This window comes from Dryobates pubescens, chromosome 29 (genome assembly GCF_014839835.1).
Source record: "Dryobates pubescens isolate bDryPub1 chromosome 29, bDryPub1.pri, whole genome shotgun sequence".
NCBI lineage: Eukaryota > Metazoa > Chordata > Aves > Piciformes > Picidae > Dryobates > Dryobates pubescens.
Genome location: NC_071640.1, coordinates 5,440,303 through 5,467,463, shown reverse-complemented (window position 1 = coordinate 5,467,463; position 27,161 = coordinate 5,440,303). Strand labels below are relative to the sequence as shown.

The following is a 27,161-nucleotide window of genomic DNA, read 5'->3' as shown; positions in this document are numbered from 1 at the left end:
CTGTTTACATTTGCTGCAAGAAATGGTACAAATAAAATCAATTTTAATATCGATCAATATAAGAACTTTGATGGATTTAAGGTTTCCAAATGGTATGTAGCCTGTCTTGTTTTAAACAAATTTTAGAATGATCTGTCTTCTGCTTTCTGCTTTTTGCATGTTCGTGAGAAACTGGAAGTTCAGGAGCGGTGGCCCAGGTAGAGTTAACTATGTGAACAGCCAGGAGGGTGACTGAACAGTTGCTCAAACAATCACAAAGGAGGACAGTTTCCTCTTTGAGCCATTGTTGATACCTGTCTTGGTCATCTCTGGCTTGCTTTTCATGTGAGAGTAGCCAGTGTAAGAGCAAGAACCTGTCCTTGCTCTCTGAGTACTGTGTTACATGTGACCAAATGGGACTTTCTGTATCTGTCACTGAGTATGACCCCTCTGGAGAGGTGCAAGGATGATATTGAAAAATGAAAGAGCACCTCTAAAGTACAAGGACACTTCTTGTTCCTTTGGGTTTGTACAGCAGTGCTAGGGAACAGGTTTGGGATCCATGTACATATTTAAAGTGAATGCCTGTGCCATTTGTGCTGGCACTAAGATGGTGAAGACACCAAACGTTCATTGCTCTGTACTTCAGCATTTTACTGACGGCAGTGATCTGCTTACTAGGCCTTCACTGGAAAAGCCTCATATTTGGAGAAATGGTTGTGAAATCTACCAAAATTACTAATTAATTGGGTGACAGGTGTTTTCTGAGTATCTTCCTTCCTTCTTTCTTTTCTCTAGTAGACATTTCCACTATTATTAGCTATGGCAGTCCAGCAATATGGATGGTGTGCTGGAGGCAGGAAGGTGTTTCCCTGGCTCTCTCCCCATAGCTGCTGCCCTGTCAGCTAGGGTGCTGATTCACTCATGTGGGAAGTGTCTGGTTACATAAGGTAACTTTTCCTGATTAATGACAAATTAAAGGGGAAACAGTTTAAAAAGAAAATCTGAATGAGAAGTCCCTTCTTGATCTCTCCTGGATAAGAGTTCCTTGCTGTCAGCTCCCTTATGTTGAGTGAATGCCCAGAAGAAATGGAGGAGTTATGTTGTAGTTAAATGCCTTCTGCTTCAACTCATAACCAAAAAAAAAAAAAAGAGGAGTTCTAGTTTCAGTTAACTGGGACTCTTTTAGCTTCATTCCTATTGTTTCTTTCTCCTAATGAGAAATGAACTAATGAGAAAGTGAAAGTTCATCATCAGTGCAAAGGAGTGCACATTTTAGAGGATAATAAAGAATGTAAAGCAGCAATACACAGATTCACTTGCTCTGTCCCGAGGACTGTGGTGCCCAGCATGGATGCAAATCGTCTCAGAGCCCTTTCTGCATTAAAGGATGCTGTGTGCCAACTGGATGGGCAAAAACATGCTGAATAATATGAGAATGATAGGAAAAAGCAAATGGGGATTAAAAGAATGTTTGTGTTTTTGTTAAACTACAAGTTGGATAGCAGCAAGCTTCAACTATTCCTTGCTGTGCTCAGTGAGGGTATAAAATTAAGTGATATTGTTTAGTAGGAGAGATGGTATTCACACGTTTGCAAGTCAGAGATTTTGTGAGTCTGGTCATGGTAAAATGGTTTGGAGGTGGAAAATTATCACATGTTTAGGTTCATTATTGAAGAGGAACAGGAGAAAAAGGAAAATCTTTTCACTCAGCCAGTGCTTTAAAAAATGTCTGCAGAGGTCTGGAAGCAAAGTTTAAAGCTGAGACAGTACTCAGAAGGCCAGAAGTCAAGGTCTGGACTTTGAGTTTTAAAGTGACCCAGAGACTTTTTCATGTGATACAAAGTGCAGTAAAGGTGCTGAAGTTATCCACATGGATATGGCTCCTGTGGCCATCAGAAAGGCAGTTCAATTTTACAGAGTAACTCTTTTGGCTGTTTTAACCAGTACTGTTTAGAAATCTACTTTCAAGATAGTTTTCATAGTTTCATTCCTGCTGTGGTTAGTTAGCATCGCAGATTTATGAAAATCTTTGATTAAGTTTAAAAACTACATCTTCTAGCTGTTCTGAGATTTCCTTTTAATGTAGAGCCACTGACTCTGTCTCTATTACTCTCTTTCCTCTTTTCTTCACTTCATTTGTAGCTAATCATGAAACTACAGTGATCAAACATTGTACCGCCAAACTGTGGAGTGCTCTGGTGCACGGATGACTCCTTTCTGCATTTCAGTCAGCAGAGGGCGGACAAAGGCACAGAACAGGGGTCACACATGGGCTGGTGGGGTTTCGAGGTCCTGAGCATTGAAGTGAATTGAAAAAACCCCACAAGCTCACATACCACACATCAAAATCTCTTGGGTAACTTGGAATTCTGGGCTGCCTTTTGCAGTGCAAGATGTTACAAAACTTAAAATATGCTTTTTTATGATTTTCTTTTCCAGTGATGAATGTAGAGTCATTTGAGAGCTCATGTTCAAATCATCCAATTTTGAGACACAACATGGTAATTTTAATACCCTGGAAAATGTCCCACGCCAAAGGACTTTTTTCATTCTAAAACTTCATTTAAAGACTTAAGGATTTTGGCTGAAATGAAACAAATCCTATTGGATATGTATTAAGAAGCTGATTTTTTTTGTTTGTTTGTTTGTTTTGAGAGGTTTGCTCTAACCTCACGCCATATTTGGCATGAAGTTGAGAAGGTGAACAGTATAGATAGCTTGTGAATTTAATGAGGGCTGTAGTCATAATCTCAGTGATAACAAGGACAACAGGATAAATGTATCTTTCTCCTTTCACGTATTCTTAAAGGATATAGATGCCTTCTGATTCTTCAAAATTTTGCATGCTGAGGCTCTTAATGTTCATCTCTTCATTGTTTCAATGATAGATCACCTTACTAACTTATTCATCTTTTCATATTTCTATCAACTCCAGCTTTACTAATTCTCCCAGAGCTGGTTTGTTGCTTATACTCTGGACATTCTTGTTCAGTGGCTCAGCTGCATCTGTCTTTTGGCTAACAGGAGTTAGCCAAACTCTTCAGAGGCACAGGCAGTGATGAGTTTCAGCGTTCTGCTGATGGGAAAGTAATGCTAAAAGCAGTTTGTATTAGTCTCCATAGGTGTAAGAAAAGGAGCAGTGTGTTTTACTGTCTGGTATCTCAAAGCGTAAATGGACAGATGCTTTTGTATGTGGGCTGCTCATAGGACACAGTTACCAACCTCATAGCTGAAATGTAACTGTAAGCATCATGCTTGTACTGTGTCTAATAGTCTGAAAATGGTTGAAGAAAATGACGATGGGGTATATAAAGCTGTGAAGAAAGTGCTGAACATATGGAATCCTGAATTCTGTGAATACATTGAAACATGGAATTCCTACCCCCCTGCCTGACTCCCCTTGAGAAAAAGATAGCAAGTTCTTGTATGAAGACATTATTTAAAAGTGTGTATCAGCTGTCATTGTAGCTGGGGTTTTTGTCCTGACTCTTAGATGTTGTAGAATCTCAAACTCCTGACAACTTCGTCTTTCTGTGCAGTCATGAAGGAGGAAAAACTTACGCTTAGGAATGTGAAAAATGTTGTTAGCTCAGTCTGAATCCTTTTTTTTCGATACCCTTGTTGCAGATTGTTTATATGAAAAAGACCTAACAAGATTATTTTAAAAAAATGCTTTTATCTATTCTAAAATGTTTCCAGAATTGTGAGGACCCAGTTACTGATGCTTGAAGAATTTGTCAGGTTATAACCAGATAGGCTCCAGTCATTTCTTCAAATGTCTGTTCACTCTGTGTTCTGACAATCTGAATGTTAAAATAAGTTTTGTTTATGAAACACGCTGCTTCTAAATAAAAAAAGATAAATAGTGATGAGGTTGAATGTATGGCAACCTGTTTAAATGTATGAAATGGTTTAAATGTGAGGGTCAAGGTAATGATTTCTTTCCTGTTTAGATAAAAAGATCACAGGCCTGTTCACCCAGCTGATTTTAGCATTAAATGTGTGTTTCTCTTGTGGCAATGCATATTGGAGTTTAAAAATGATTTGGTGGTTTCACTGAGAAATAATAGGTTTGTATCAATGGAGCTGAACTTTTGTAGAAGTATGCGTAAGGCCAAGTACAGTACTTGTGGCCTTCAAAACCATTTGGCAGAGTGGTTTGGAAGTAACATTCTTGCTGTTACTTTGTTTGCCTCATAGTCAGTTATTTTTGAGTTAAAATTCTGAGGCCAGTAATGTGAAAAATGGAATTAAAACCATTTTGAAATAAAAATGTACTTAAACCCCCCCCAAATCACAAAACACCCTCAAACCTGTGCACTTCCGCAGCACCTTACAGCAATCCTAACACAGCTGAGTTTGACATATATAAAGGGATGTAGTAGGTTGTATAAAAACTCCATTTTTAATCTGGTCTGGATTACTAGTGTGTGGTAGAGTATTAAAAGGTAAACATTGTTGGATTCTTCACTGATTTAAATGCATTTGAATATATTTTCCAGGATGTCATTAAGCTTGTGGAATACGATGATTCACTATTTAAGTTCTAAAGCTGGACAGCATGTCTGTTACATTTCTCTAGTGTAAGTCAAACTCAAAGGCCGTGATGGGTAGATGTCAGTACACTTGTCCATCTGTGCAGATAAATATGTTGCCTAACTATCTGCAGTTTCTCCACAAACGTGATTTTGGTAATTTTAATGCTGTATTTAATCTGCAAAATTTCTTTTCCCCCAGGTATTATAAGAAAAGCTCTGGGAGATGTTGGTTCAGTGCTGCCAGACCATATGCAATCCTTTATCCCTCAGAGGCTGCCTCTGTGGTGGTTTTTGCCTTCCTATCAAAAAAAATACGGCAACCATAAGAGTAAAAACTTTCTGAGAAGAGAACTTGGTCATTGGTACAGGAATGAACTGTTGGTAGTTTCTGCTTTGACAGTGCTGGAGAAGTGTGTGGTACTGGATAGGCTGTATTACCCTGAAGGCCTCAGGCTTTATGCCCACTTAGTTGAAGTAATAAGATGTGGTGGACAAGCACTCTCTCATTCCTGTAACCATGAAATAGGTGTCTTGCACTTTTTTTATTACTTACTAGTAACATTTCTGTTCTATCTGTTAAATTGTGAGCTATAGCACCTGTTTCTAACCTCCTGAAGGAGCACTAATACCGCAAGTCAAGGAGTTTGGTCTTGCTCCACATTTTGTTGAAGTAAAAGGAAAAAAAAAAAAAAAAGATAAAACTTCGTGTAGTTTGCTTTGGTTCACAAACTTACTGGGCATAGTTGCTGATTTAAGGAGGTGCTATGACCATGTGCAACTCTGATTTCAATTCTACTTAATTTGAAGTTTTCAGTGGGTATTCAGCTTTTGTACCCAAAATGAAAATCATTCTTCTGAAGTGAAATGCAGAAACATTTGTGTGGAAATCCCTCTTGGCCAAAATAGCTAAGCTCTGCACCACTCTTTTTCTAAGATAAAAAGAAATGAATCTATAATAGTTTGTGACAGATGGCAGAAAATGTAACTAACTGAATGTGATTCTGTATGGAGTTATTTGAGGTTTTTGGTGTGATTTGTTGTGAGTTCCTCTCCTCCCCCCTTTCCTTTCCTTTGATTGCAGTCTTTGTCCATTTATTCTTAGGACAGAATAAGATTTCTGAGAAGGGGCCTCTCTTGTGGTGCAAAGTGAGAATTGTTTTTAATTGAGCAGAAACATGTGGAAGGATCAGGAATATCTCAAGGGATTACAGAAAAATTCCAAATTTGTACTACTTACAGCTTGTGTTTAGAGCAGGGTCTGCTGGGAATAAATGTTAGTTAGTGTGACCTGTGACCTTAAAAACTGTTGACATGGATTTCAGCCAGAAACTAGCCACAGAACTCCTTTGTTAAGCTCATTCATAGCTCCTTGAAAACTCTAGTCAGTGAAAGTTGCCAGCTCAAATCTAAGGAAAGCAGAGCCCCCCCTTTTTTTCCCCTTTTTTTTTTTTCCCCTTTTTTTTTCCCATGCTTTGGAAACAGTGGACGCCCCTTAACCAGCAAGACTTCTTTAATAGGACTGCATCGCCTAAACTTGATTGGAATTGACAGCTTCCTGGCTCAGGCTTGCCAACTGGCAGGGCATTGATGCATAGGGGACAAACAGCTTTAAGGGCCTGTGTACCACTGTTTGTGTATGTGCCTCCGAAATGTAACACACGTCTGTTGTGATACCTATGAGTGGAAAGCAAAAATCCCAAACCCCAAAGACTGCTTTTAGTTCCACAAATCTTTCCCTTATTTTGGGTGAAAAAAACCCCAAGAATATTTGTTGTAGGTTTGGTTTTAAAATAATCCTGCTGTGTTCTCAAATTTTCCCTTGTCACTGATTTGGCTGAAAGCCACAGAAAAATATTTACACTCGAGGGTGGCAGGGGGGGCATAGATTTTGATTTTAGAATTTTGACTGGATGTTTTTTGGGGTGGGTTGGTTGGTTGTTTTTTTTAATGTGGCTTTATTGTACCTAAAAATATTTTGATTACCCCACTATTATAGGATTAAATTTACAAAACCTGCTTCTTGTGCACTTACTTCTTTACTAGTTTTTTCCACTTAATGGGTTTTATTTGTCTTCAGCTGATTCTGTGGTAGAATTCCCTATCTGACAGCCTGAACGCTCACCTGACATAAATGGGACTTTTGAAGTCAGAAGTACCAGGAAGTTACTCTTCACTACCTGTATCTGGTGATCAGAATAGGCACAAAATAGGATATGGGAAGGAGAATACGAATTTGGGTTATTTTAAGCTAGAAAAAGTAAGCAAAACAAACTAATCTTCATGAACAACTGTTGAACAGATAGGTGATGAACAGAGATAAGATATCCTTAATTGATTTACAGTGAAACTTTATGCTGTTTTGTCTGCTGTCGGGTAAAGTCCCAGTTTTTAATATCCTTTGTTCATCCTGCACTGTCAATACACCTAAATATTAGAGTTTTGATCCAGGGCTTTCTGTAAAAGTGCACACTCTAAGGCTGACATTTTTAAAAAATATCTTCCATGGGATATTTTTAAGAAGAAAATAGTAGATGCAAAGGTAAGTCAACCTCATTTCTCCCAAGGACGGTGCAACATTAACCAGTAATTCCTATTGTTTTCTGGGTGTGGAGAGGAAGGGTGGTGGAAGAAATTGAAAGCTACTTACCTCTTATAGCCTCTTTCATTGAAGGATTAATATTCTTGCCCTTTAATCTTCATCTTGTAATCTTTATCATTCTTTTTGAGTTCTTGTGCTGGTTCTGGTAGCCTCAGAGAGCTGTACTTCTTCTACTGAACTAATTGCACCCACTTTTCCTGAGTTGACTTTGCTGCCTTTCTGCATAAACTAGAGAGCATTTTGCTCGTGTTACTGAGCCAAGTTGGAGCAATTCAGCTCAAAAAAGCTTGAGCTTGTAGAAATTCTTTAGTAACCTGTGGGAATTATTAAACATTTTAATTAGAAATATTAATATATTTATGTTCTAAAATGTTCTGTAGCTGCTGTTTGTGGAGGAATATTTGCAGATGAATAAGGAAGGACATCCCATTCTCACTTTATCTGGGATGAAAGTTTGGAACATTAAAAAAGCGCAGGTTGGAAGTGCCTGCTTTGAACTAGTGTTAATAGGAATTTTCTTCTGTGGAGTATGCAGACATTAACAACAAATAATTCACTGTATTTAGTAGTAGTTTAATATATAGGAAGGCTGAGCCTTCAAATTCTTCTTGTTAACTAAAAATTCTTACCTCATTTAGAGTTTCTTCATGCTTTGCATTTTTTCTTTGCATACATCAAAGTAAATTAATAGGAAATCTGTTTTGTGCTTCGTAAGTAAGTAGTTAGACTACTCTATTTTTTAATTTACTGCAGAATAGACAATAAAAGTCCTCTGTCTGGGTGTGTGCTGCTTTGGGGAGGCTGTAGCAGACCTATGACTTAAGCCTTTGGTGTTTTTCCCACCTTGTGTGTTGTACCTGGGTGGGGTTTCTGCCTGGTTGCTATTTGCAGGCTTTGATTTCAACCCACTGTTTTGGGTGGCATCTGTTGTGTCATTCTCCCCACAGACAGCAACATGGTACCAGGACTGCTGAGTTCTTTAGCTAGTTTTCAATGGTGACAGATGCTATGAGCCTGCAGTCTACTGACCACTACCTTAAGTACTTTTGTTCTGGCAAGATGAGTAAAATAGATTTCGGGTGCTTTTACTTAGTAAGGTTAGGGTACACTTAATTAATTCTAGTCTGCATGAGATTAGTGCTTTTATCCATTGATGTTACTTTATAATTTTTATTAAAAGTTTGCACTTTTCTGCAAGGAAGGGAAGAGAACTGATAATGAAACCAGGCTTGCCAAAACAGACAATGGATTTCTGTTGCTAATTTAAAGTTTTAATTACAAGTCTAGCCTGCAAGCAATGACTGTACATAACCCCAGAGCAGAGAGATCCTTGGAAAAAAAACCTGAACAAAAAGCCTTGTCTCTCTATCTCTTTAACTTTATTTCTTCACCTCCCATTTTGCTGTTAGGCTTCTGTGTAGACACAGAAAAGTATTACTGTCCAATTAAATAAATGTCCAAGGCTTTATTTTAGGAGGACTTACTATAGTTGTATGTTGAACAAAATGGTAACAAGCAAAATCAGTGTTTTGCTTCTATATGCATCTGTATGATACTCTCAGGCCTTCCAAAAAAGGTCTGTGGTAATGGCTGGAAATGATATGGAACACTTTTTGGGCAGTCTGTTTGGTCTTTATGATGTATCGACCCTGGAACCCCTGTTCTACTTAAGCCGCTTCAGAGATGAAAGAAAATAGCAAACCAGTTCTGTTAGACACTGGCAAAGGCCACAAAAAATACATGTATAAGTCATGAGAAATTGGATCTCTCTGATTCATCAGTGCAACAAAATTGTGCCTAATAAAACTCTTGTTACTGAACCTCTCTCTACTGCCTTCATAGATTTTCTTATTTTTCTAGCAGTGTATTCAACCCATGCTTTGAATGTGAGTAGGAGTTGAGGCAGACATTTCTCACTTCCTCTGCATGGACCCTACAGAGAAAAGAAGAGAGGGCAGGCAGGACTTGGAGCTAGAATCTGACCTTCCTTCACAGAAATTCTAATTTTTTACAAGCTTTAACTGTTGCAGACCAGTTTGGTTTCCTCTTCTGTGTATAACAGGAAAGTGGTCCAGGGTTGGAAGGGCTCTCCTGTTGTTGCAGGCATTTTGCTTTAACTTGACATGTTTATAAAACAGTTTACATCTTAAAAGTTTGGGTTTTTTACTCCTGCTGATTTGCTTAAACAGACACTGGCTTTTATTTTCAGTTACTTGTCAGAATATATATGGAAAAGTGATGAACCTAGTGAAAAAGAGCTTGACATCAATTAAATTTAGCTATCTACTTTGTGTTTCTGCTTTCTGATACACTTTCCAGTATAGCTTTTCCAAACTTCCTGTGTTTTTTTTCTTTATTGTCATTACAAATTTTACAAGATAGAGATGGGCTATTTAAAAACCACTGTTCCAGGAAAAGAGGAATAAATTTTGTGTTACATCTGCTTATTTTTCTTCCATTTTCATCTCTGCTGTTCAAACTTTTTTTTTTAGACTCTAGAAACTAATTTCAGAAAGCCTGGAAGGCTGCCTTAGTATCCTACCTTGCTCAAGTATCTTGAAACAAAATGTGAAGAATTTCTCAAGTACTATTCACTGTCTGAAACTGTATTATCTGCAATACTGAATAAAATACACTTGCTGAGATCCTCTTAATTAAAAGCATGTGATAATGCATTTCTTTTTTCAGTCCCATTATTAAAAAGTTTATTCCTACTTTTTATTAGTCCTCTTCTTGATCATGAATGAACACAACCATTATTAATCATGTAAATATGTTCTGTGTATGCATTTCGTAAGGAAGTATGCATTTCCAAAACAGAAAAGAGATTTTTACATATTTCATATACAAACTTCTGTCCAAGTCTTATAGAATCCATTTTATTCTGTACGAGGCTTGGGGTTTCTCTTTTATTAATATGTGAAAAGTATCTACGGTATTGCCTCTTAATTGTTGTTTGGGGTTTTGTTTGTTTTGAAATTGTATTCAGGATCAGAGTTGCAGCAATAGAAATGCATTTTGATGTTTTGAGTTTTAAGACTGACACTGAGTCGATTCCACTGAACTCATAAATAATGAATTCTTATTTTCAGCTAGATATAGTTGATAAATAACAAGTCAATAGGGAATATATTAAATGACACTGAATGAAAAGCTTTGGAGTTTTCATTGTGGTGTCAGTAGGTCTGTTAAAGGCTTTGCTCACTGAGCTCGAAGTATTGAAGCATGGTTGAATTGGTTTAAATAATTTTGTTGAAACATAAATGCCGTAGAACCTTGCTAATCCATACACCTCGTAATCACAGAGGTAAAAATGGCAGACTCCACGTATGGCTCAGCAGAAATGGCCAGGGCTGTAGGAAGGTTTCATGTTTCTAGGCTTCACTCTTCTTAAATAGACTACAGTATGCTTAGAATCTTAAATTCTATTTGCGCAGTTCATCACAGTAGCAAAAGAAACCTCTCATAAGAAGGTACTTTCACCCTGTTTACCTTTTGGTTTCACTTCTGGTGCTGAATCCTCTAGTCACAGTTGCGAAACACCTGATGTCAAGATGAGTGACTTAAGGTGTGAATACTACAGGCAATAGGAAAAAGAGTTAGAAAAAACAGAAAACGTTGCGAGTTCTGAACTCTGGATTTACTGTAATGCTCTGGAAGAGAAAAATGTCCTTCTAGGTAATGCAAAGACCCTGTTTATGTTGATTTTAATGTAATTGAGATTCTTGGCTTTTATTCTGCCTTGCTAAGCACACATTCCTCTGTGTTTTCTGCTCATGGGTGACACTTGCCTTTATGGTTGGAGTAGGGGATGTGAAGTCTTTGCTGCAGATGCTTTTTTATAGGTGATCAGCTAGGGATGATGCTTGAAGTAGAAGTTTCCTTCTGTTTCTATCCATTTTTCTCTTACTGTCCACTAGAAACGGAACTTAGGTCTGTCCATCAAGTTTGAGGTTTATCTTGGTTGCAAAAAGAAAAAAAAAATATTCTATTGTTATAAAATGCTGTAAAGTGTTAGCTCCACCCAGTCTGCTTCTTCCCCAGCCTGCCAAGTGCTGATACCATACTAAAGGAAAATCAGTCAAGCCATACCTGCTCTGGCCTGTCTGGACTGGGTGCTGCAGGCATCAGTGTCTGGAATAAAATGCTCATTGCACAAGAGGTTAGTTGATTAATTGGAAAATACTTACATTACAATTAAACATTAGAAGTCCATTTTTTCAATAATAAAATTTAAGTTCCTTCTTACCTGTAAACAAGAGGTTGCAGAGAATATTTATATGACTACTTTATTTGGCTGCTGCTCAGCCATTTTTTTGTTGTTCCTAGACAGTGCTTGGCTGTGGAGAAACGATGTTTTGATTGTGGTTTTCACTCTATATGCACATACGTATTCATCATTCTTCTTGACTGAAAGTGTTAAGTGTTGCCCTTTAACACTGATACTTATTTCCCTATATGGAGAGTTTGGTACAAATCTGAGCTGTTTACTTGCATTAATTTTGTAGTGAGATAAAGTTTTAGTGCTTTTGAAGTTAGTAGCAGCCAGAAAGTGCAGGGAGTTGTTTACAAAAGAGTCCCATCGATTCCCCTTTTCTGTGGAAGCATTCAAGCAGTAAGACCTGCACAGTCTGTTTGGCACAGTAGCTGCTCTCAGCTGGCCCTGTGCCCTCCTGCTGTTAGTCAGGGCAAAGGATGTGCCAGATCTCAGATTGTAACGGAGCAGAGCCTGCTTGCAAATCTGCTTGTAGTTAGCCTGGGGCCTTTTGGCAGCAGACTGCAGCCGATTGATTTAGTTGCAATCCTTTTTCCTTAATATTTTCCATCTGGCCAACAATGACCTATAAAGACAGACACAAAACAGAGTTTGAAGTATGAGGAGCGTAATAGTGAAATACTTCCAAATCTCACTCTAGAACCTGCACCAGTGGATTGCTGCTGCTATGGAGCCAAAGAGAGTTTGTTCTAAAGCACAGCTGAAACAGTGCTGCTGCTGAAAAGCCATTGTACTTCTCAAGTTCAGAATTATGTGTGTTTTCCTTCTTGCTACTTCTTGCTTTCTATTGATCCTAAGCAGAAAGCAAAGCTCTTTCTCAAAAGCTTCCTCTCACCCTTCTCCTGTATGTACTGCTGGGACTAAATCACGCTGCAGCATCAGGAATCATGTCAGAGTGGTGGGTCAGAGTGGAGATGTGACATAGAGAGGAACATGGACATGGAAATGCTTCAAGGCATGCAGCAACAGGCTGCGGGAACTTGCATTTTAATGATGTTAATAAGGAGGTGACGTGTCCCAAACTCTCCAAACTGCAAGATTGGATTAATGCTTTCCAGAATGAGCTGCTTCTAGATCTGAGCTATTTGCTGACTCTTCCAATGCTGCTCAAAGCAGAGTTCTTATTCTGATTACAGTTATCCTAAACTAGTCCTCTTGACAATTTATTTGTCTAGTAAGGTCTCCAAGACTCAGACATACAGAACCTAGAACTCTAAAGAGGCCCTTTGGAGGGGCAAGTGATAGACATGTTCACTTACTGGCATTGAAAATTATAAATGAGGTGTGCAGGGGCAAGGGAAGGAAACGTGTGCTGTCCTAGGTTTGCCACAGGTTGGAGTTACTACATATTATTTCCTGAAGCTGTTGACTTAATAACTAATGCAGGACTCTTCTCTGAGAGTCACTTCTCAGCTCACAGTCCTTTGTTCTTGTTTCATGTCCATCTGCTGCCTGGTGCTTCCCATCATAGCAGCAGTAAAATTGGGGATGTCAGATTCATGGAAGTGCAGTCAGAGGCACAACCATGTTGTCTTCAGAGCACAGCTGTAATATAGCTCAGCATTCCTGTTGGAAACTCTCTTGTTACTTTGTTGTTACAATTTGTTGAAGTAAAAGTGAAGGGCAGAATTAAAAGCATGAGGAATAGGTGCAGAAGGAAGAAATGAATCTCCATGATGATTTTAGGAAAGAGCTAAAGATAGATGGGTAAACAGATACATCATTGATACACAAGTTGAAGAAGAAAGGTAGACCAGTTATGATTTTAGCTGGTGTTCATCATATTCCATGTATGATTTTTGGTGTGTCTGTTCCATCCCATTCCTCCCCTTACCCCCCACCTCCCATATCTCAAGGTAATTCTTGCCAAAATAAATACCTTTAAAAAGAATAAATCCTCTTGTGTAAAACCAGAGATTAGATTTCAGGTGGAAATTAGATTTGGTGTCATGTAACAGTCCTGGATTGGAACTGCCAATTGATTTAACCCAACCAATGCCACGTAATTCTTATAACAGCGATAACTGCTATTTATTCTGAATATTCCCTCTTGGAGCAAAAATTATGACACTGGAGTATTTAAGGTATCAGTTCTGTGATGTTGCCTCTAGGTAAAACAGAAGTGTGACTTCCACTTTATTGACCTTCTCTTGCGTCATTAAAGTTTCTTGAGCGAAGTTACGAAGATATGAAAGGAGCTGTATTTGCTTTCTAAACAGAACGAGGAAATGCACAGTATGAAGTTAGTTATGACTTAGACCTATTTGATCTCTCTCAATGCTATCCTCAGAGACCCATGATCCTTGAAAACAGACACCCTCCCCTTCCTTCTCCTCTTCCCTCTGCATTACCAATCCGCGGCAATGCTGATTTAATTGACTTGTAGTGAGTTTGAAGAACAGCAAAGGTGTGTCAAAGGAAGTTTATTGCAGATTTTCCAAAGCTTTAATCTTGACTGCAAGTCAAAACACTTTTGTAAAATACCAATGAGAAGGATCACAACAAAAAATGTCAAATGTTAGTCATACCACTGAATTGCTACTGGTAAGAACACTGCATTCTAGTCCAACTAGTTCACTGGTCTTGCCTACTGACCAGAAAACAATTTTACTTAATTAGGGCTTCATGTCACACCTTCTTTAGTTGCTGAACAACTGTAACAGAAGTAATTAAATCATGTCACTTTTTATTACCTTTGGCCCTGGCTGACTGGCTTGGAAACTTCCATTTTAGGGCTAAAACAAAATGAATTAGTGCATTACCTTGGGGAAAACCCAGTTCCCTGGCATCAAAAACATAGCAGGGAAGTAGTTAGAGTGTGAGATGGTTAAATCTTCTCATCCACAAATGGATCACTTTTGGGTTGCTGTCTGAAGGTGTGTAAAATGCATCTGTCAGGATTAAGACCATCCTGTTCTTGCTGATAGATGTACCCAACATTCCCCTGATGAGGTTACGTGGCAACTTCCTCTTTCAAAAATCAAGATGTGGCAGGAGCCCCGAGGTTATGCAGTGGTAATTGAAGAAGCAAGGGCTGTTCTGAGAGGGTAGAATTGCTGAGAAAATCTGCAGGAGTTAACTTCTGCACCTTGTTTCAATAGAAAACGTGATTCAGCCACAATGTAATAACAGGAGAAAGGCTTTATATGGTTTCCTAAAGGCAGTGCTATCTGGATTGTGCATGGATCTGTAATAAAAACTGTAATTTATAACTCAGACTGTTTATGAACATTCTCAATGAGAGATCTTCCTCTAAACTGCAAGTATTAGTTACCTACCAGTCACTTACCTCATTGTGTTTAGCATTAATTATTGTTGGTACAACAGTTTGAGTATTCAGAGAATAAAATGGTTGTGGGGAATCTCCTATTTTAATCATTTGCTTAAACTGATTGTTAGATAAGAACTCTTATAAATGAGAAAACCCATGCCTTCTAGCCAGGTGAAGGGACAGAGAGTCTTTTCTGGTCGTTGCATGTCACATTTTCAGGCAGTCTGTTGCCCAGGTTCATCAGGCAGATGAAGACTCAAGTGATGTCTTTTTGTATGCTTACTTTTACAGCTAAATGTCGTGAATCCTAAAACGTTGTACACAGTCATAGGCACCCTGCAATCAAATACCAAACTCTCTGACTTGATCTTTCAAGCCTTCAGTTTAAGGATTGTGTTGACATCTTGTGTTACAAATGCTTATCTGCTCTGAGTACACTGACTCTTGTATGACTAGCCCAGTTTCTCCCATTCCCAAGTGATGAATTCCAAGTAGCACCAGAGCACTGAAATAATAATGAATTTCTCACTTGACTTTTTCAGCTGTGGCTGTATTTTGAGTTTTAATTTTTATGACTTGCTGCCAATTGACTTGGGGACCAAACTTTGCTTATTATTAGCAGGCATGTGTATTACCACTGAACTTGTCAGTATTTCTTCACAGAATTTTCACCCTTGTCTGGGGGAACTAGAAAAGACCTCACTGCACTTAAGTTGGTTTTGTTTTGTTTTTTTCCAATAGGAAACAAAAATGGTTTGGACAAGATTCCAGAAGAAGGGTGCATCTAATCTATTTCTTCTTTCTCTTTCTTACTGAAATATTCTCAGTCCCTCTGCCAGTTTTCCCTGTACATAAGTTACCAAAATGTGAAGAATCAATAATATCCAAGAATGTTGTCATTTGAACACAGAGGTGTGAAGCTGCTTTATCCACCTTTGCTTGTTTGGTGGTAGGAATGATCTAGTGCTGTTCGTTGAACAAAACACAGCCTGGGCTTACTGGTTGTTTCTCAGTATGCATCTCCTCTGCATATTCAGAAATGGGAATTACGCTGTCTGGGTTGTAAAATGCGTGCCTCTTACTAAAACTTTTCTTCTATCTATTGACATGACCTCTAAGCTTTTTCTGAATCAGCTTATGATGCTGATCTATGAGAGTGAGATTCCCCTTGTGATGTGCTTGGTTTTGAGCAGATATTCTTTTGTGTGACTCAGAAGGTTATTAATTCTTTGTCATATGACAGTGTGATTAGCCAGTGAAAACCTTGGTTTTCCTCCTATGGTTAAGGTAGTTGATACTTCCCTTCCTTAAACTCTGATCTGACAGTTCTGATTTATTTTTTTTTTTTCCTTTCTCCTTAGCCTTTGACATAGGTTTATGGTTAATGACCAATTCAGAATAAATGGGTAGGATAAAAACTTCCTCTGGTTCAAGAAACGAAGGCCCTTGGAAAGACAGAGATTATAGAAAACACACCTCCTACTCAGCTTCAACTTTTAAATATGTGGCAAATTTCTTTAGTAACTGAGCAAAAGCCCTTAGTTGCCTTTCAGTGTGACTCTTGAACATAGAGGTGTGTAAGATTTTTCTTCTCTTCAGGAATATATTGTCATTTATAGATTGTCACACAACACATGCCAAGGCCCCATAGCTTTCAAAGCTCACAACATCAGTGTGCCACAGCACATTGTGAATTTGCGGATAGGGAGCAGTTCTGGTTTATAATAAGAAGTTCCTAATTCTACTGAAATTTCAGCTGAAACTTAGAACTAGAGGGCACAGCTCAACAAGCACATGGGATTGGAGCCTGTAATGAAAAGGAGCTGTTTCTCTGGTCAGGGAAAAAGGGTTAATTTGCATTGCGATGAAAAGGCTGTTCAGGATCTACTATTTCAACCTGTGATAGACTTACCAGTAGTCTTTGATCCCCAAATGAAATGTGATAGATTTCAACTGATGCCAGATGTCTCAAACCTAGTGGGATCGCTGATTGTCTGCCACATCTAGAATTCTCTCTTCCAGCACTTTCATGTGTGCTTTTAAACGTGGTTTGGGAAGAGGCATTCCTTGACAAGCTAAACCTTTGGAATCCTTTCTCTCTATTGTCACTTCAGTGGGGATCTCCAGGCTCTCGTGCTAGCACATCCCACTTAGTATAAAATCAAGCCTTAGCTTCTCCAACTGCTTCATAACCAATTTTTTCTAAGTCCAGGAAATTTAGTACTGCTATCATCTGTAACATTTCTCAGTTTAAGGCTGTTCTCTGCCCTCTTATTATTTGTTAATGAGAGCATTTTACCCTAGCTAAGTAAAAACATAGTTCAATGTATTCCTGTTGGTATTAAGCGAAACAGAATTGTTTTTAAGTCCAAGGCTACCTTGTTGCATTTGATAAATCTTACTATAAACCATCAAGCACTTGAGCATGCCCATTTTCTCACCAACTCTGCTTTATGGGGTAGCCTTTGCCTGTGGTTTTAGTAAGAATATCAAGACATAAGTGTCAGTGTTTGCCTTGTAAAAAAAACCCTTTATTTCAGGTCACTGCTTCAGTCCTTTGCTCTCAAACATGCTGGAGAAGATGGTGGGGTTTTGGTGTTGTTTTGTTTGCCCCCTTAAAAAAACCCCCCAAAAAAAACCCCAAAAAAACCAAACAAACAAACAAACAACCCACAACTCCCCCCAAAACCACAAAACCCCAAAGATTTGCACATTTCTGAAAAAAAGGGAGTATATTGGTCTTCCCATTTGATTTTACACTTGATCATCCAGACTCAGTCATCCTAGAATGCAGAATCTGAGAATAGAATAGAATAGAATAGACTGGGTTGGATGAGACCTGCTTAGAGTAGCTGGGTATAGTAAGAACTGCAGCTTTCTATACTGTAAAAGCCTTGCTTAGCAGGGATTGCACTGTTGTAAAACTGATAATATTGCACAGCTCTTTTCTTCTGTCATCAACCTGTGCCCCAGGCTGGCTTTTGAGATGCGTGTACTCTCCAAAATCTACTTAGAGTTTTGCATTTTGTTTCAGTGGACCCTAGGTTCTGTTAGTTAAATGAATTCCTTTCTCTTTTCTCCGTGTGCACTGTCTGGAGAAATATTACTTGGCAAGTTTTCCCGATGGTCTGAGTAACTTGTGTGTTAGAAGTTAAAAATCTTTGATTTTTAAAAGGGAGTGATCTACCAGAGGGAGAACAGAAAGTCCCCAACAACGGACCAGACCTGAAAGAGAATTCTGAAATGAATTTAACGCCTAATCTTCTATTATAAAATCCAATAAGCTTTCTTCAATTTTGCAGTGATAGATAGTTCACAAGAAACAGTCTTGACTATTGAAGATGGTTAAAATGTTGTACATTCTGAATGGCACCTTACGTGTGTCTGTGAGTGTATGGATTTTGTACAGCATATAGGATGTTTGTACATAGACCTGTAAGCCAAAAGGCAGGAGATCTCTATTTTCCAGTCTGAAGTATAGTGCTCCAGGTTCTTAAAACACAGATTCTTTTTTTTATACAATGTTTTCCAGTGAAAGTCCAAGATGTATTTTTCATTGAACAACTTTCTTTTTCAGGCTGTAAAATTATGTTGTTTTCTCCTTCGCAGAGAGCTCCTGTGAGAAGCAGGGGCGATTACTGTGTGCTGGGCTGATGGAAGCTTCATCATGTTGCATACTGTAATGCTAAAGTTCTTCTGAATTCCTTTTATTTACATAAATTCCACAGTGCAGCTGCCCTGGACTTTTTTTTTTCCTCACTAAGGTTTTAGAGTGACCACAAAGAATCTGAGAAAGGGTGACAGCTTTGTCAAACTCAGACTTCAGTTCCATTTGCGATGTCCCAATTAGATGTTAGCACACTAACAAAAGCCTCTTGGAATGGTTATCTCAGGCTGCCCTTGCACTTTTAGCTTGACTAAAATGTAAAATTGTTACATCATAAATCTCTTTGTTACAGTCTTCTGGCTTCATGTTGTTAAAGGGGTGTATTGAGCTCCTTTGAGCTGCCTTTTGTGAGAGACGCTGCTGCTGCGTTTCAAGAGCCACTGTAGCTGTTTGGGGAGCAGTTGGGTTCAATAGTGGTATTTAGTGAACTTGGGAGGCTTTGTGTGAGTGAGACTTGCTGGGACTGCTTATGCTTGGTCACACAGGGTAGAAAAACAGGAAAGGGAATGTTTTAATTGACTTTTATTATTAATACACAGTGGCAAGTCACCAAAGTAAGCACTTTCTATTGCCAATTATGTAGTATTAAGATGTTCCATAAGACAAGATGTGCAAGTTCAGTGTGAGCCAGTTCTGTGGGGTTAAATACTTATAAGATATGTACATGATGCATGTGGTTAAGTATAGAACTGTTAAATGAATCTCATGGAATCATTGAAAGATCATTCATGGATAATAATCAAAGGGAAGTTTATAACTGAGGGAAATTCGAAAAGGAAATAAATGCTGTGAGAGTGAGAAAAGGAAAGGATTCGGATGGCTTTCTGCAATGGTTTGAGATCTAATGCAGAGACAAAATTTGGAAATAAAAAAAGGCTGATGTTCAAAAAAAGGCTGTTGGCTGATCCTGTGGAAGGTAAGCCTGCATCTCATCAACATGCGCAGATGTTGCTATGGAGATTTGTGGGTATGTGTGTATGTGTTTAAGCTTACAAGTGTGAGAATGTGTCAATAGACTGAGTCTAGAAGAGAGAATAATGATGTACTGAGTTCCATAAGGTGTAAGGGAAGACACTGGAACGCATAAATGTGGCTGAACTGGGAATTTAGCCTACGGGAATTCCCAGATGAGCCCAGAGGTGCCTTGGTTCTTTCAAATGCATTTTGTAAAAATGCTGAAAACGTTGGATAGGGGAAGGAAAGGAAGGTGGGAAAAAAGTGAAATTAATAGTGTATTACAACAAGGAAAATAATAGATGTATGGAGGCTCTCTCTTGAGGGGAAGAAAAGGAATATTTTAAAAAATATGTAGTTAAGTCATTTAACAGTCTTAGCTGGTAAAATTAAGGTGGAATTTAAAAATAATTAAAAAGGGGAATTCACATTTTTAATGAAGGGAAGGAGAAAGTGTTTTGATGGCTCTGCTTTTGCTATTTAATATTGTGTCTGCGTAAAACCACTGAAGAGCAGAATGACTGTCCAGCATAACTTAGTTCATCATCTCAGTCTGTAGTCACAATTATTAGCTTAAAAAAAGACCATGATTGCTAACATTGAGAGTCTAGTTACCAGCTGCAGGAGGATGGAAAGAAGCAGCATGGGTTTAAAATATAAATTGTAATATACATGATCTTTAAATGCAGAAACTTACAAGTAGTCTCTAAGAGACTGTATTGAGTTTTGAAATGTTTTCCATAGTCATGTTCTTTCAAGGGGGGAAGGTATTCACAGAGATGCCTTCTGATTTCCAGATGCAAGGATTTGTAATTCATCCTGCAGGTACTGACAAGTACCTTGGTCAGAAAGCATGTGCTGTGCTTCTCTAGGAAATTTCATCCTTTTTCAAATTGCTGGATTTGACTTGAGATTTTGATGTCCTGTATGACTTTTCTGAGGACTGCATGTTTAGAACAGTGATGTTGCTTGAGCGGACATAGAGAATGAGGCACACATGCCCCTGCTGATACCAGTCACTTGCATCATATGAGTGTGACCATGCAAGAAAAGGCGTTTCACTCATTAGACCAATGCTTTGTCAGGCAAGAACTTTCTGGGCTTCATAGTGATTTTACTGCCACAACTAAGTACCAGGTCATCTATGGTTTGAATTAATTATTCAGTGTCCATGAACTGAAACCCACTGTGGTTTATTGATACATGCACAAGTTGTGCTGGCAGAAGAACTACTTGGCCTCAATTTCCTCTTCCTTACGCTTTTGTCAATCAGTACTTGCAGTGAAGTTAGTGAGAATGCCTACTATGGTTTATGTAAAAACCAAGCTTATTATTGACAGAATTAGGTACTCCAGTGGCCTAGAAATTATTGTCCTGAGCACAAGGTCAAGATTCAGGAACTCTTCGAATCCAATCCTGGCTAATACAGGCAGATTTTTGTGAGCCTGTCACTACAGAGAAGTGTGCCCATCTGTAAAATGGAAATGACTGTTCTGTTTTGCAAGGGAGATGGCAGTTGGTTATGCTGTTATCAAAATATATAGTATGTGTTATAAATAAATACATGTTAACAATTCCACTTCTGATCTGTGTGAATGGAAGGAATAAAAGTTATATCTGCTTGTAAATCAATCTTTCAGGACATGCTGCATTAGATAAGTTGATGTTTGACTAGTTACTTAGTCTCATTAATTTCAAATGTACAAAAATGCAGTTCTGCCTATATACAGAGTGGGAGTTCCAGCGCTTGGTGGAAATTGGGTGAACTAAGGACTAAGGAGATACTTGAATTGGTAGGGTTGAGGAAAACACAGGTACTACAGGTACCTTTCCGAAAGTGCTTGCTTTGCTTTTTCAGGGCGTCACTACACGGGTAAAACTGAACACTGGAGCTGTAAGTGTTGGCAATTCATTTTATTAACAGTTACTATAGTAATTAGCAAATCCTCATAGAATATTTTCAAAGTTACCCTTTGCCACTGAGGCTTGCTGCTGCCACACTGTAGCATTTTTGCTTCTGAAGTTCTTAATAACACTTTCAAACTCTTTAGTGCTCCACAGGAGTTTATTTTACCTTCAGCTTTCACCATGTTCTTGCACACTTGGCTTATCTTGCCATTTCTTCCTCCTTCACAGTCACTTGTTACAGCTAAGACTGGAAAATCTCTCCCTTTCAGGTTGACTTGACTGGAGAGTTACCTTTCTAATAGAAAGTAAAATTCCTAGTTCTATACCAGGTTTCTCCAGCCTCTTCTTACACTTGACCTTGCATGTACATGGTATTTGTGAGACACCACAGTGATTCAGTGGCACATGCTATAACTTAGCTTTCTCCTTCATTTTAATGGGTGCTCAAAAAATGTCAAAAGAAATGATAACAGTGAAATTTTAACATTCAAAGAAAGTATATTTATTAGCAAGTCCTCTCTTCATTAGTAGTGCTTCAAAACTGGATATGCAGCAGCTGGGTTTTCCTGAGGAAGCTATCTTCTACTTGATAAAGAAATCAACTGGATGCCTGTGTAGATAACTTGTTTGCAGATTTCCCCTTTGCTGCTCTTAGAGATGTTGCGTTTATTTACTGCCGGAGAATTCTGTGTGACTAAACTAGTTGCATGTCTTTATGTACAGGCAATCACAGAACTATCATCTTGGCTTTGTATATTGTTTCTTGGCTTTTTTGTTTTGGAGGCAGTCTCCTACTGCATCCTTCTGCTGGGGAATGGTAATATGCACTCGTGTGCTGGGTGTAGATAAGCACATATAAAGGCAGTTGCTTTAGTGCTGAAGTCCTAGCTCAGTATTCTTCAATTCCAGTTGCAGTCCTTTCTGGAGGTCAGGAAATGTGACCTCACATGTGCTGCTGTGATAGTTTTTCTCTTTTAAATGTTAAAGCACACGAATGGATTAATATGTTGAAAACTCAAAGCTAAATTGACTGCAGTACAGCATTTTCATCTGGGCAGCAGCTAATATTGGGTGATGACATTTTCTGTTCAGTGTAACTTTTGAAGTATAGATTGGACTTGTGGGAGTGGGGCTGACTGGTGAGCTGGGCCTTTGGCAGCTGTTGGTGTGCAGGTCATCTGCGTCCTCCTGCCTTCCCCGGCACTTCAGCTCTGCTCTCTCAGGACAAAGGCTCTGCAGCTCCTTGCCAGTTGAGTCTAGGAAAGGTGAACCTCTTCATAACTGCAGACATCTACCCACTGGGATTGTTGGGCTCTGGTATCACATTCATTTGCTGCTTTCTCTCTGTCCTGTTGTCTTGGCCCAGCTGTCTGTTGATTTTGCATTTTGGAAATATTTGTATTTACAAGCTGCAGTGCAGCACTATTGTCTTAACATTCGGGCTGACCCTAATTGCTGTGACACATGTAACTAACAATGTTTTGTACTTTCAAGGAGTGCACTAAAAAGGTGATGACATATGAGTTACTGAATAAGGTTCTGTGCAACTTGTGCAGTGGAGTTTGTGCAGACCTGATGTAGCATAATAAGCAGTTTTCCTGTGCTCGTGCTTGTTTCCGTCAGACTGGCCTGTCTCCAGCACTGAGGCTGCATCACACACTTCGGGTTCAGAGGGAGAGAAAGCAGAGTGCCAAACCTATCTCTCCGCTTGAAGAAGCCTGATTTGATGAGGCTTTGGTTTGATTTGGGTGATTTGTGGCAAACACCTCATCATATGTGTGTGCATGTGTGAGGGAATGGAAAATGGGTGTAAAATAAAAAAAATTAAAATTGCAGTTTACACTTCTATTTTTGTTTACTCTTCAGCCACAATCTGATTTATGCTTATTGGAGTCTTTGAACTTCAACTCCCTTGAAGAATCTCTAGTCTGTCGCTTTTTTGATGTTGTGTGAAGGGGGATGTGTGTGTGAGTGTGCCTGCGCTTGCAGGCTGTGGTGCTCTGGGCAATTTCACTCCAGAGCGCTTCCCTTCCTTTGTTTAACCTATGACCTGTGAAAACAAGAGTTAATCAAAAGTTCTAAGGTAGCTAAGAGGAAGGGGAAGTGTTTGGTTACAAATTAAATATGAGCAAGTCATAAGCCATAAATCTTCAGCAGTGCTACCAGTTGGACTGCTTAAGTTGCATGTGGTTCAGAAAATTTTTTGGTTATAAATTCAGCTCTGTTTCTTTGGAGGGGGTGTTTAAGGGCTGCCTTGAAGTAAAAATCCACATATTTTCTTTTTTTCTTTTTGGCAGAGATCTAACCTCAAATTCAGGTAACAACATTTCTTCATTTTAGTTTAGTGTTTTGTTCCCCCCCTCCCCCCAACTTTGAGTGGTCGCAATTTGGCCTAATAAAAGCAGAACTGTTTCACTCTTGAGCAGTAAACACACAGAATAAGTGATGAAGTAAAAGTATTGAAGATGGCAGGATAAATTAGTTTTTTAACATATCTAAAGCTTACAGGATGAGAGAGATCCTGAATTCTGCAGTGATGAGGGAGGTGAAAATTGAAGTGAAATTGTCTACATAATTTATGCAATTTCATGGTGGATTGGTTTGTTTTATCTTGTCTTGCACCTCTCTTGAGCAAGAGCCACAGAGATCTCCATGTGTTGTAGTGTGCCAAGGTCTGCTTCAAATATCAGCTAATTTCCTCAGCTTCAAAACTGTGAAGCTTCTCTCCTCAAAATGGAACGTTATTCTTAAAATAAGAAAAAGAGGAGGTTGTGCTGCGATGCTAAACCATCATTTGGGAAACGTGGATTAAAATAAGGATGAGTTAGTGTTAAACAAAGGACAGTAATGAAGTTCATTATAAGATACTCCTGACGAGAGAAGGGAAAGCAAACAAATCTGGCTGCGACCTTTTAATTGTATAGAAGGTTTGCTGATGTTTCGACATTGTGTGAATATGAGACTCTATCTGGGCTATTTTCATTAGAATCAGGTGCTGAGCCAAAGAATTGAAACTGGATTTGGATGGCGCATTCTCATGGGTAGGACTTGCAGACTGGTTATGTTGGGAGTATTGCTCCTTCGAATCTGTAGCAAGGTGTGGTTTAGCTGTGAACAGCCAGGCCCCGACAGGACAGAGAAGCAAATCTTTGAAGAAAGAATGTACCTGAACATGGTTCAGGGCTCAGCATTGTCCTCGTTTGGTCCCTGTGCCGCTCATTGCAAATGGTGCTGGGAACCTGCTCTGTCCTCACCCACCAGTGCTGGGGCTCTAAATGAACCACAGCTCTGGCAAAACAGAAGCTGAGGTGACTTGTTTCTGTTCGTTGCTTTTATCCTGATGCATACGTTGTAAACACAATAATACTTTAAAAGACACTCATTTTAATTCTGTAAATGTAGTTTTTCAGCAAGGTCCCTGAGCAATTAAAGAGAACTTGAAATACACCCTCATGAAATAAGTTTTGGGTTCATACTGCTGGGAGCTTTGCTGTCTTTTCAGACTCTTTTGATAGATGCCTTGCAAGGATTTGTTTACCAGGTTCTTAATCTCTACTTAGTAGATATGTTTTGAGAGGATTTCTTGTTACTCTTGTAATGGCTTTTAACTCTGCTGAAGTTTATTTAACTAAACAGAAAGAAAGGAACTTATCTTCTAGCTAATCCTTCTTGATTGTTTACAATATAATGCCAAACTTAAATGCTGTTTAAAGTGGTAATTGTCTTTCTGGCTCTATTCTAATACATAGTTTGTAAAGATGCTTAGAGCATATTAATTTAAATGATAATGCTGTCATATAACATGAAAAGTTAAGTTGCTTATCAGTATATTTTGATAAGCTACTTACATTTTACAGTAGCATTTGCAGGCTTCAAACAAATGTTAATGATGGAGTGCCATTCACTTTATCTGTCTCATATATAGCTTCTCACCTCATTTGTTACTGAAAGCTGTACAGTTGGGAACCATGGGGCACTCAATTCTTTATAGCTGTCAAGATGTAGTCATATTTTATAAAAACTTTAAATCCTGTCTAACTATATCAAAATAGATTCCATTTGCTTCAGAAAGCATCTGTGATTAGAAGACTAATCAGTTCGTGCGTCACACAAGCTTGCTTTCCTATTTGCTGCAGCTGAGGGGAAATTCCTTGCTGGTATTTAAAAAGGATTTGAAATAAGGAGCTGTGCCATGAGACCCAAAATGATAGCAAAGCATACTGTGGTGAAAAGTAACATCTTAGCTGTCTGTCTTATTTTATGGAATGAAAATGTAATGTAATTGAAAAAGATTGGGTTTTCTGCATGTTTATCTTTCAATTTTGTTTCTTTATTTCTTTTGTAAATTGAGTGTGATGTCCAATGGAAGCTTCTGTTAGGATACATCTGTATAATAAAGGCCAGCAGTCTTGAATTTATTAACTGACACTTAGAAAGTTAAACATTTGTGTTTTCTTTCTTTCTTTCTTTCTTTTTTTTTTTTCCCCCAGTTACCTCCCATGGTTTGAAGTCTTTTATAAGCTGCTCAATATCTTGGCAGATTATTCAGCAAAAGGACAGGTATTGTTCTAAAGTTTAAAACTTCTTTTCCCTGCCCCAGTGTCAAGTGAGGGAGAGAGGATGAAAGCAAGCTGTTTTAAGAAGTGCTTGTATGAGAGATGACCATGTGAAATACTAATCTGTATGATACATATAGAAGAGCATATTCAGCCAAGCTGAAAGATTGGCATGTATCTCTGAAAAATAAAAATGCTGTTAAATTGCTTTTCAGAAAAGATGGCAACACCAAGCCTGGTTTCATTTACTTATAACAAGTATAATCCTCCCAGTTAGGATGCTGCTTTGATTTGTTACCATTTTGTGGTAACACTTGTATTTTGCATGTGTCTGAATCATATGCATTTGAGGTAGAAGCTCTTAGGATCAAGTCTTCATCTCAGTGGATTAAATATCCTAAGTTAGTGAGTTGTTGTGTAGAACTTGCAGTGAAAACCAGCTTGCTCTGAGCTGAGTAACTCTGCAGTGCAGAGTTTGGTGACTCAGTAGGTTACAGAAATACATATTAAAAAAAAAAAAAATCTCAGAAACTCCTGTTATTAAACCCAGCTGTCAGAGAAAACGACATTTATTTCTGTAATGTATAAATGTATTTTCACATTTTCCTTTGCACTTGCAAGTTCCCTAGGCACCCAGTATCACAAACGTTGTCCTTCTGTCTTGGAGTTTAGCTTGTTATAGCAATTCCTACTTAGTATTCCTCTGTTTTTCCTCCTCATTGCAGGACAGTCAAAGGAGTGAGCTCCTAGAAACGTTTCATAAGCTTACCATCCCTGAGCCAGGAACCTCTGTTCATCTTGGAGTGGTAAGTTAAGTGGGAGAGATGTAAACTAAGGAGCTCAGTTTTCATTACATATCATAGTAGAGGAATGTCAAAAGCAATTCTCCTTTTTGGAACTTGGTACTCGGATGTTGTTTTCCTGTGAGGACACAGAGCTGTGAAATTCCCCTTTTCACATTTGGGGCCCTCTTTTTCCCTTTCGTTAACCTCCAGTGTCTTTGAAATGCTGTTCCCTGATTGGAGGAAGATTGTGTATATTCCCCATGGAAATTTCTCACCATATCCTCTGTGACCTGCGAGAGGTCACAGAGCAGCAACATGACATTTATTGCCCACACTTCTACAGAAGTCCTGAATCTTGCAAGTATGCAAGGGGGACAAGACTGGAAATCAGTCTCCTACCTGTCATAGCAGTGTTTTCAGTGTTAACTGTTTATGAACTGTTTCTTCTTCCCTCCAAGAAAAAACTTCAAATACAAAAAAGGATTTATTTAATTTCTGTATCTTGTGAGAAAATTGATCAAAGAACAGTGAAAGAATAGATGTGAAATTTTATTGATAGATTTATATTTTTAGTATTTATTCTTTTGGAATTCTTCTCTTCAAATTAATTTTTGCAGAACAACCT

At 38.5% G+C, this 27,161-nt stretch overlaps 1 protein-coding gene across 3 annotated transcripts in view; it reads left to right on the top strand.

Annotated features, from left to right (window-relative positions):
* Positions 1-27,161, top strand: part of DENND1A (DENN domain containing 1A) — a 198,403-nt gene that overhangs the window by 57,913 nt on the left and 113,329 nt on the right. For all 3 annotated transcript variants that reach the window (XM_054174197.1, XM_054174196.1, XM_054174198.1), the window contains exons 6-7: positions 25,686-25,755; positions 26,477-26,557. In XM_054174197.1, coding sequence (XP_054030172.1) covers positions 25,686-25,755; positions 26,477-26,557 — 151 coding nt within the window. The remainder of the gene's footprint in view (positions 1-25,685; positions 25,756-26,476; positions 26,558-27,161) is intronic.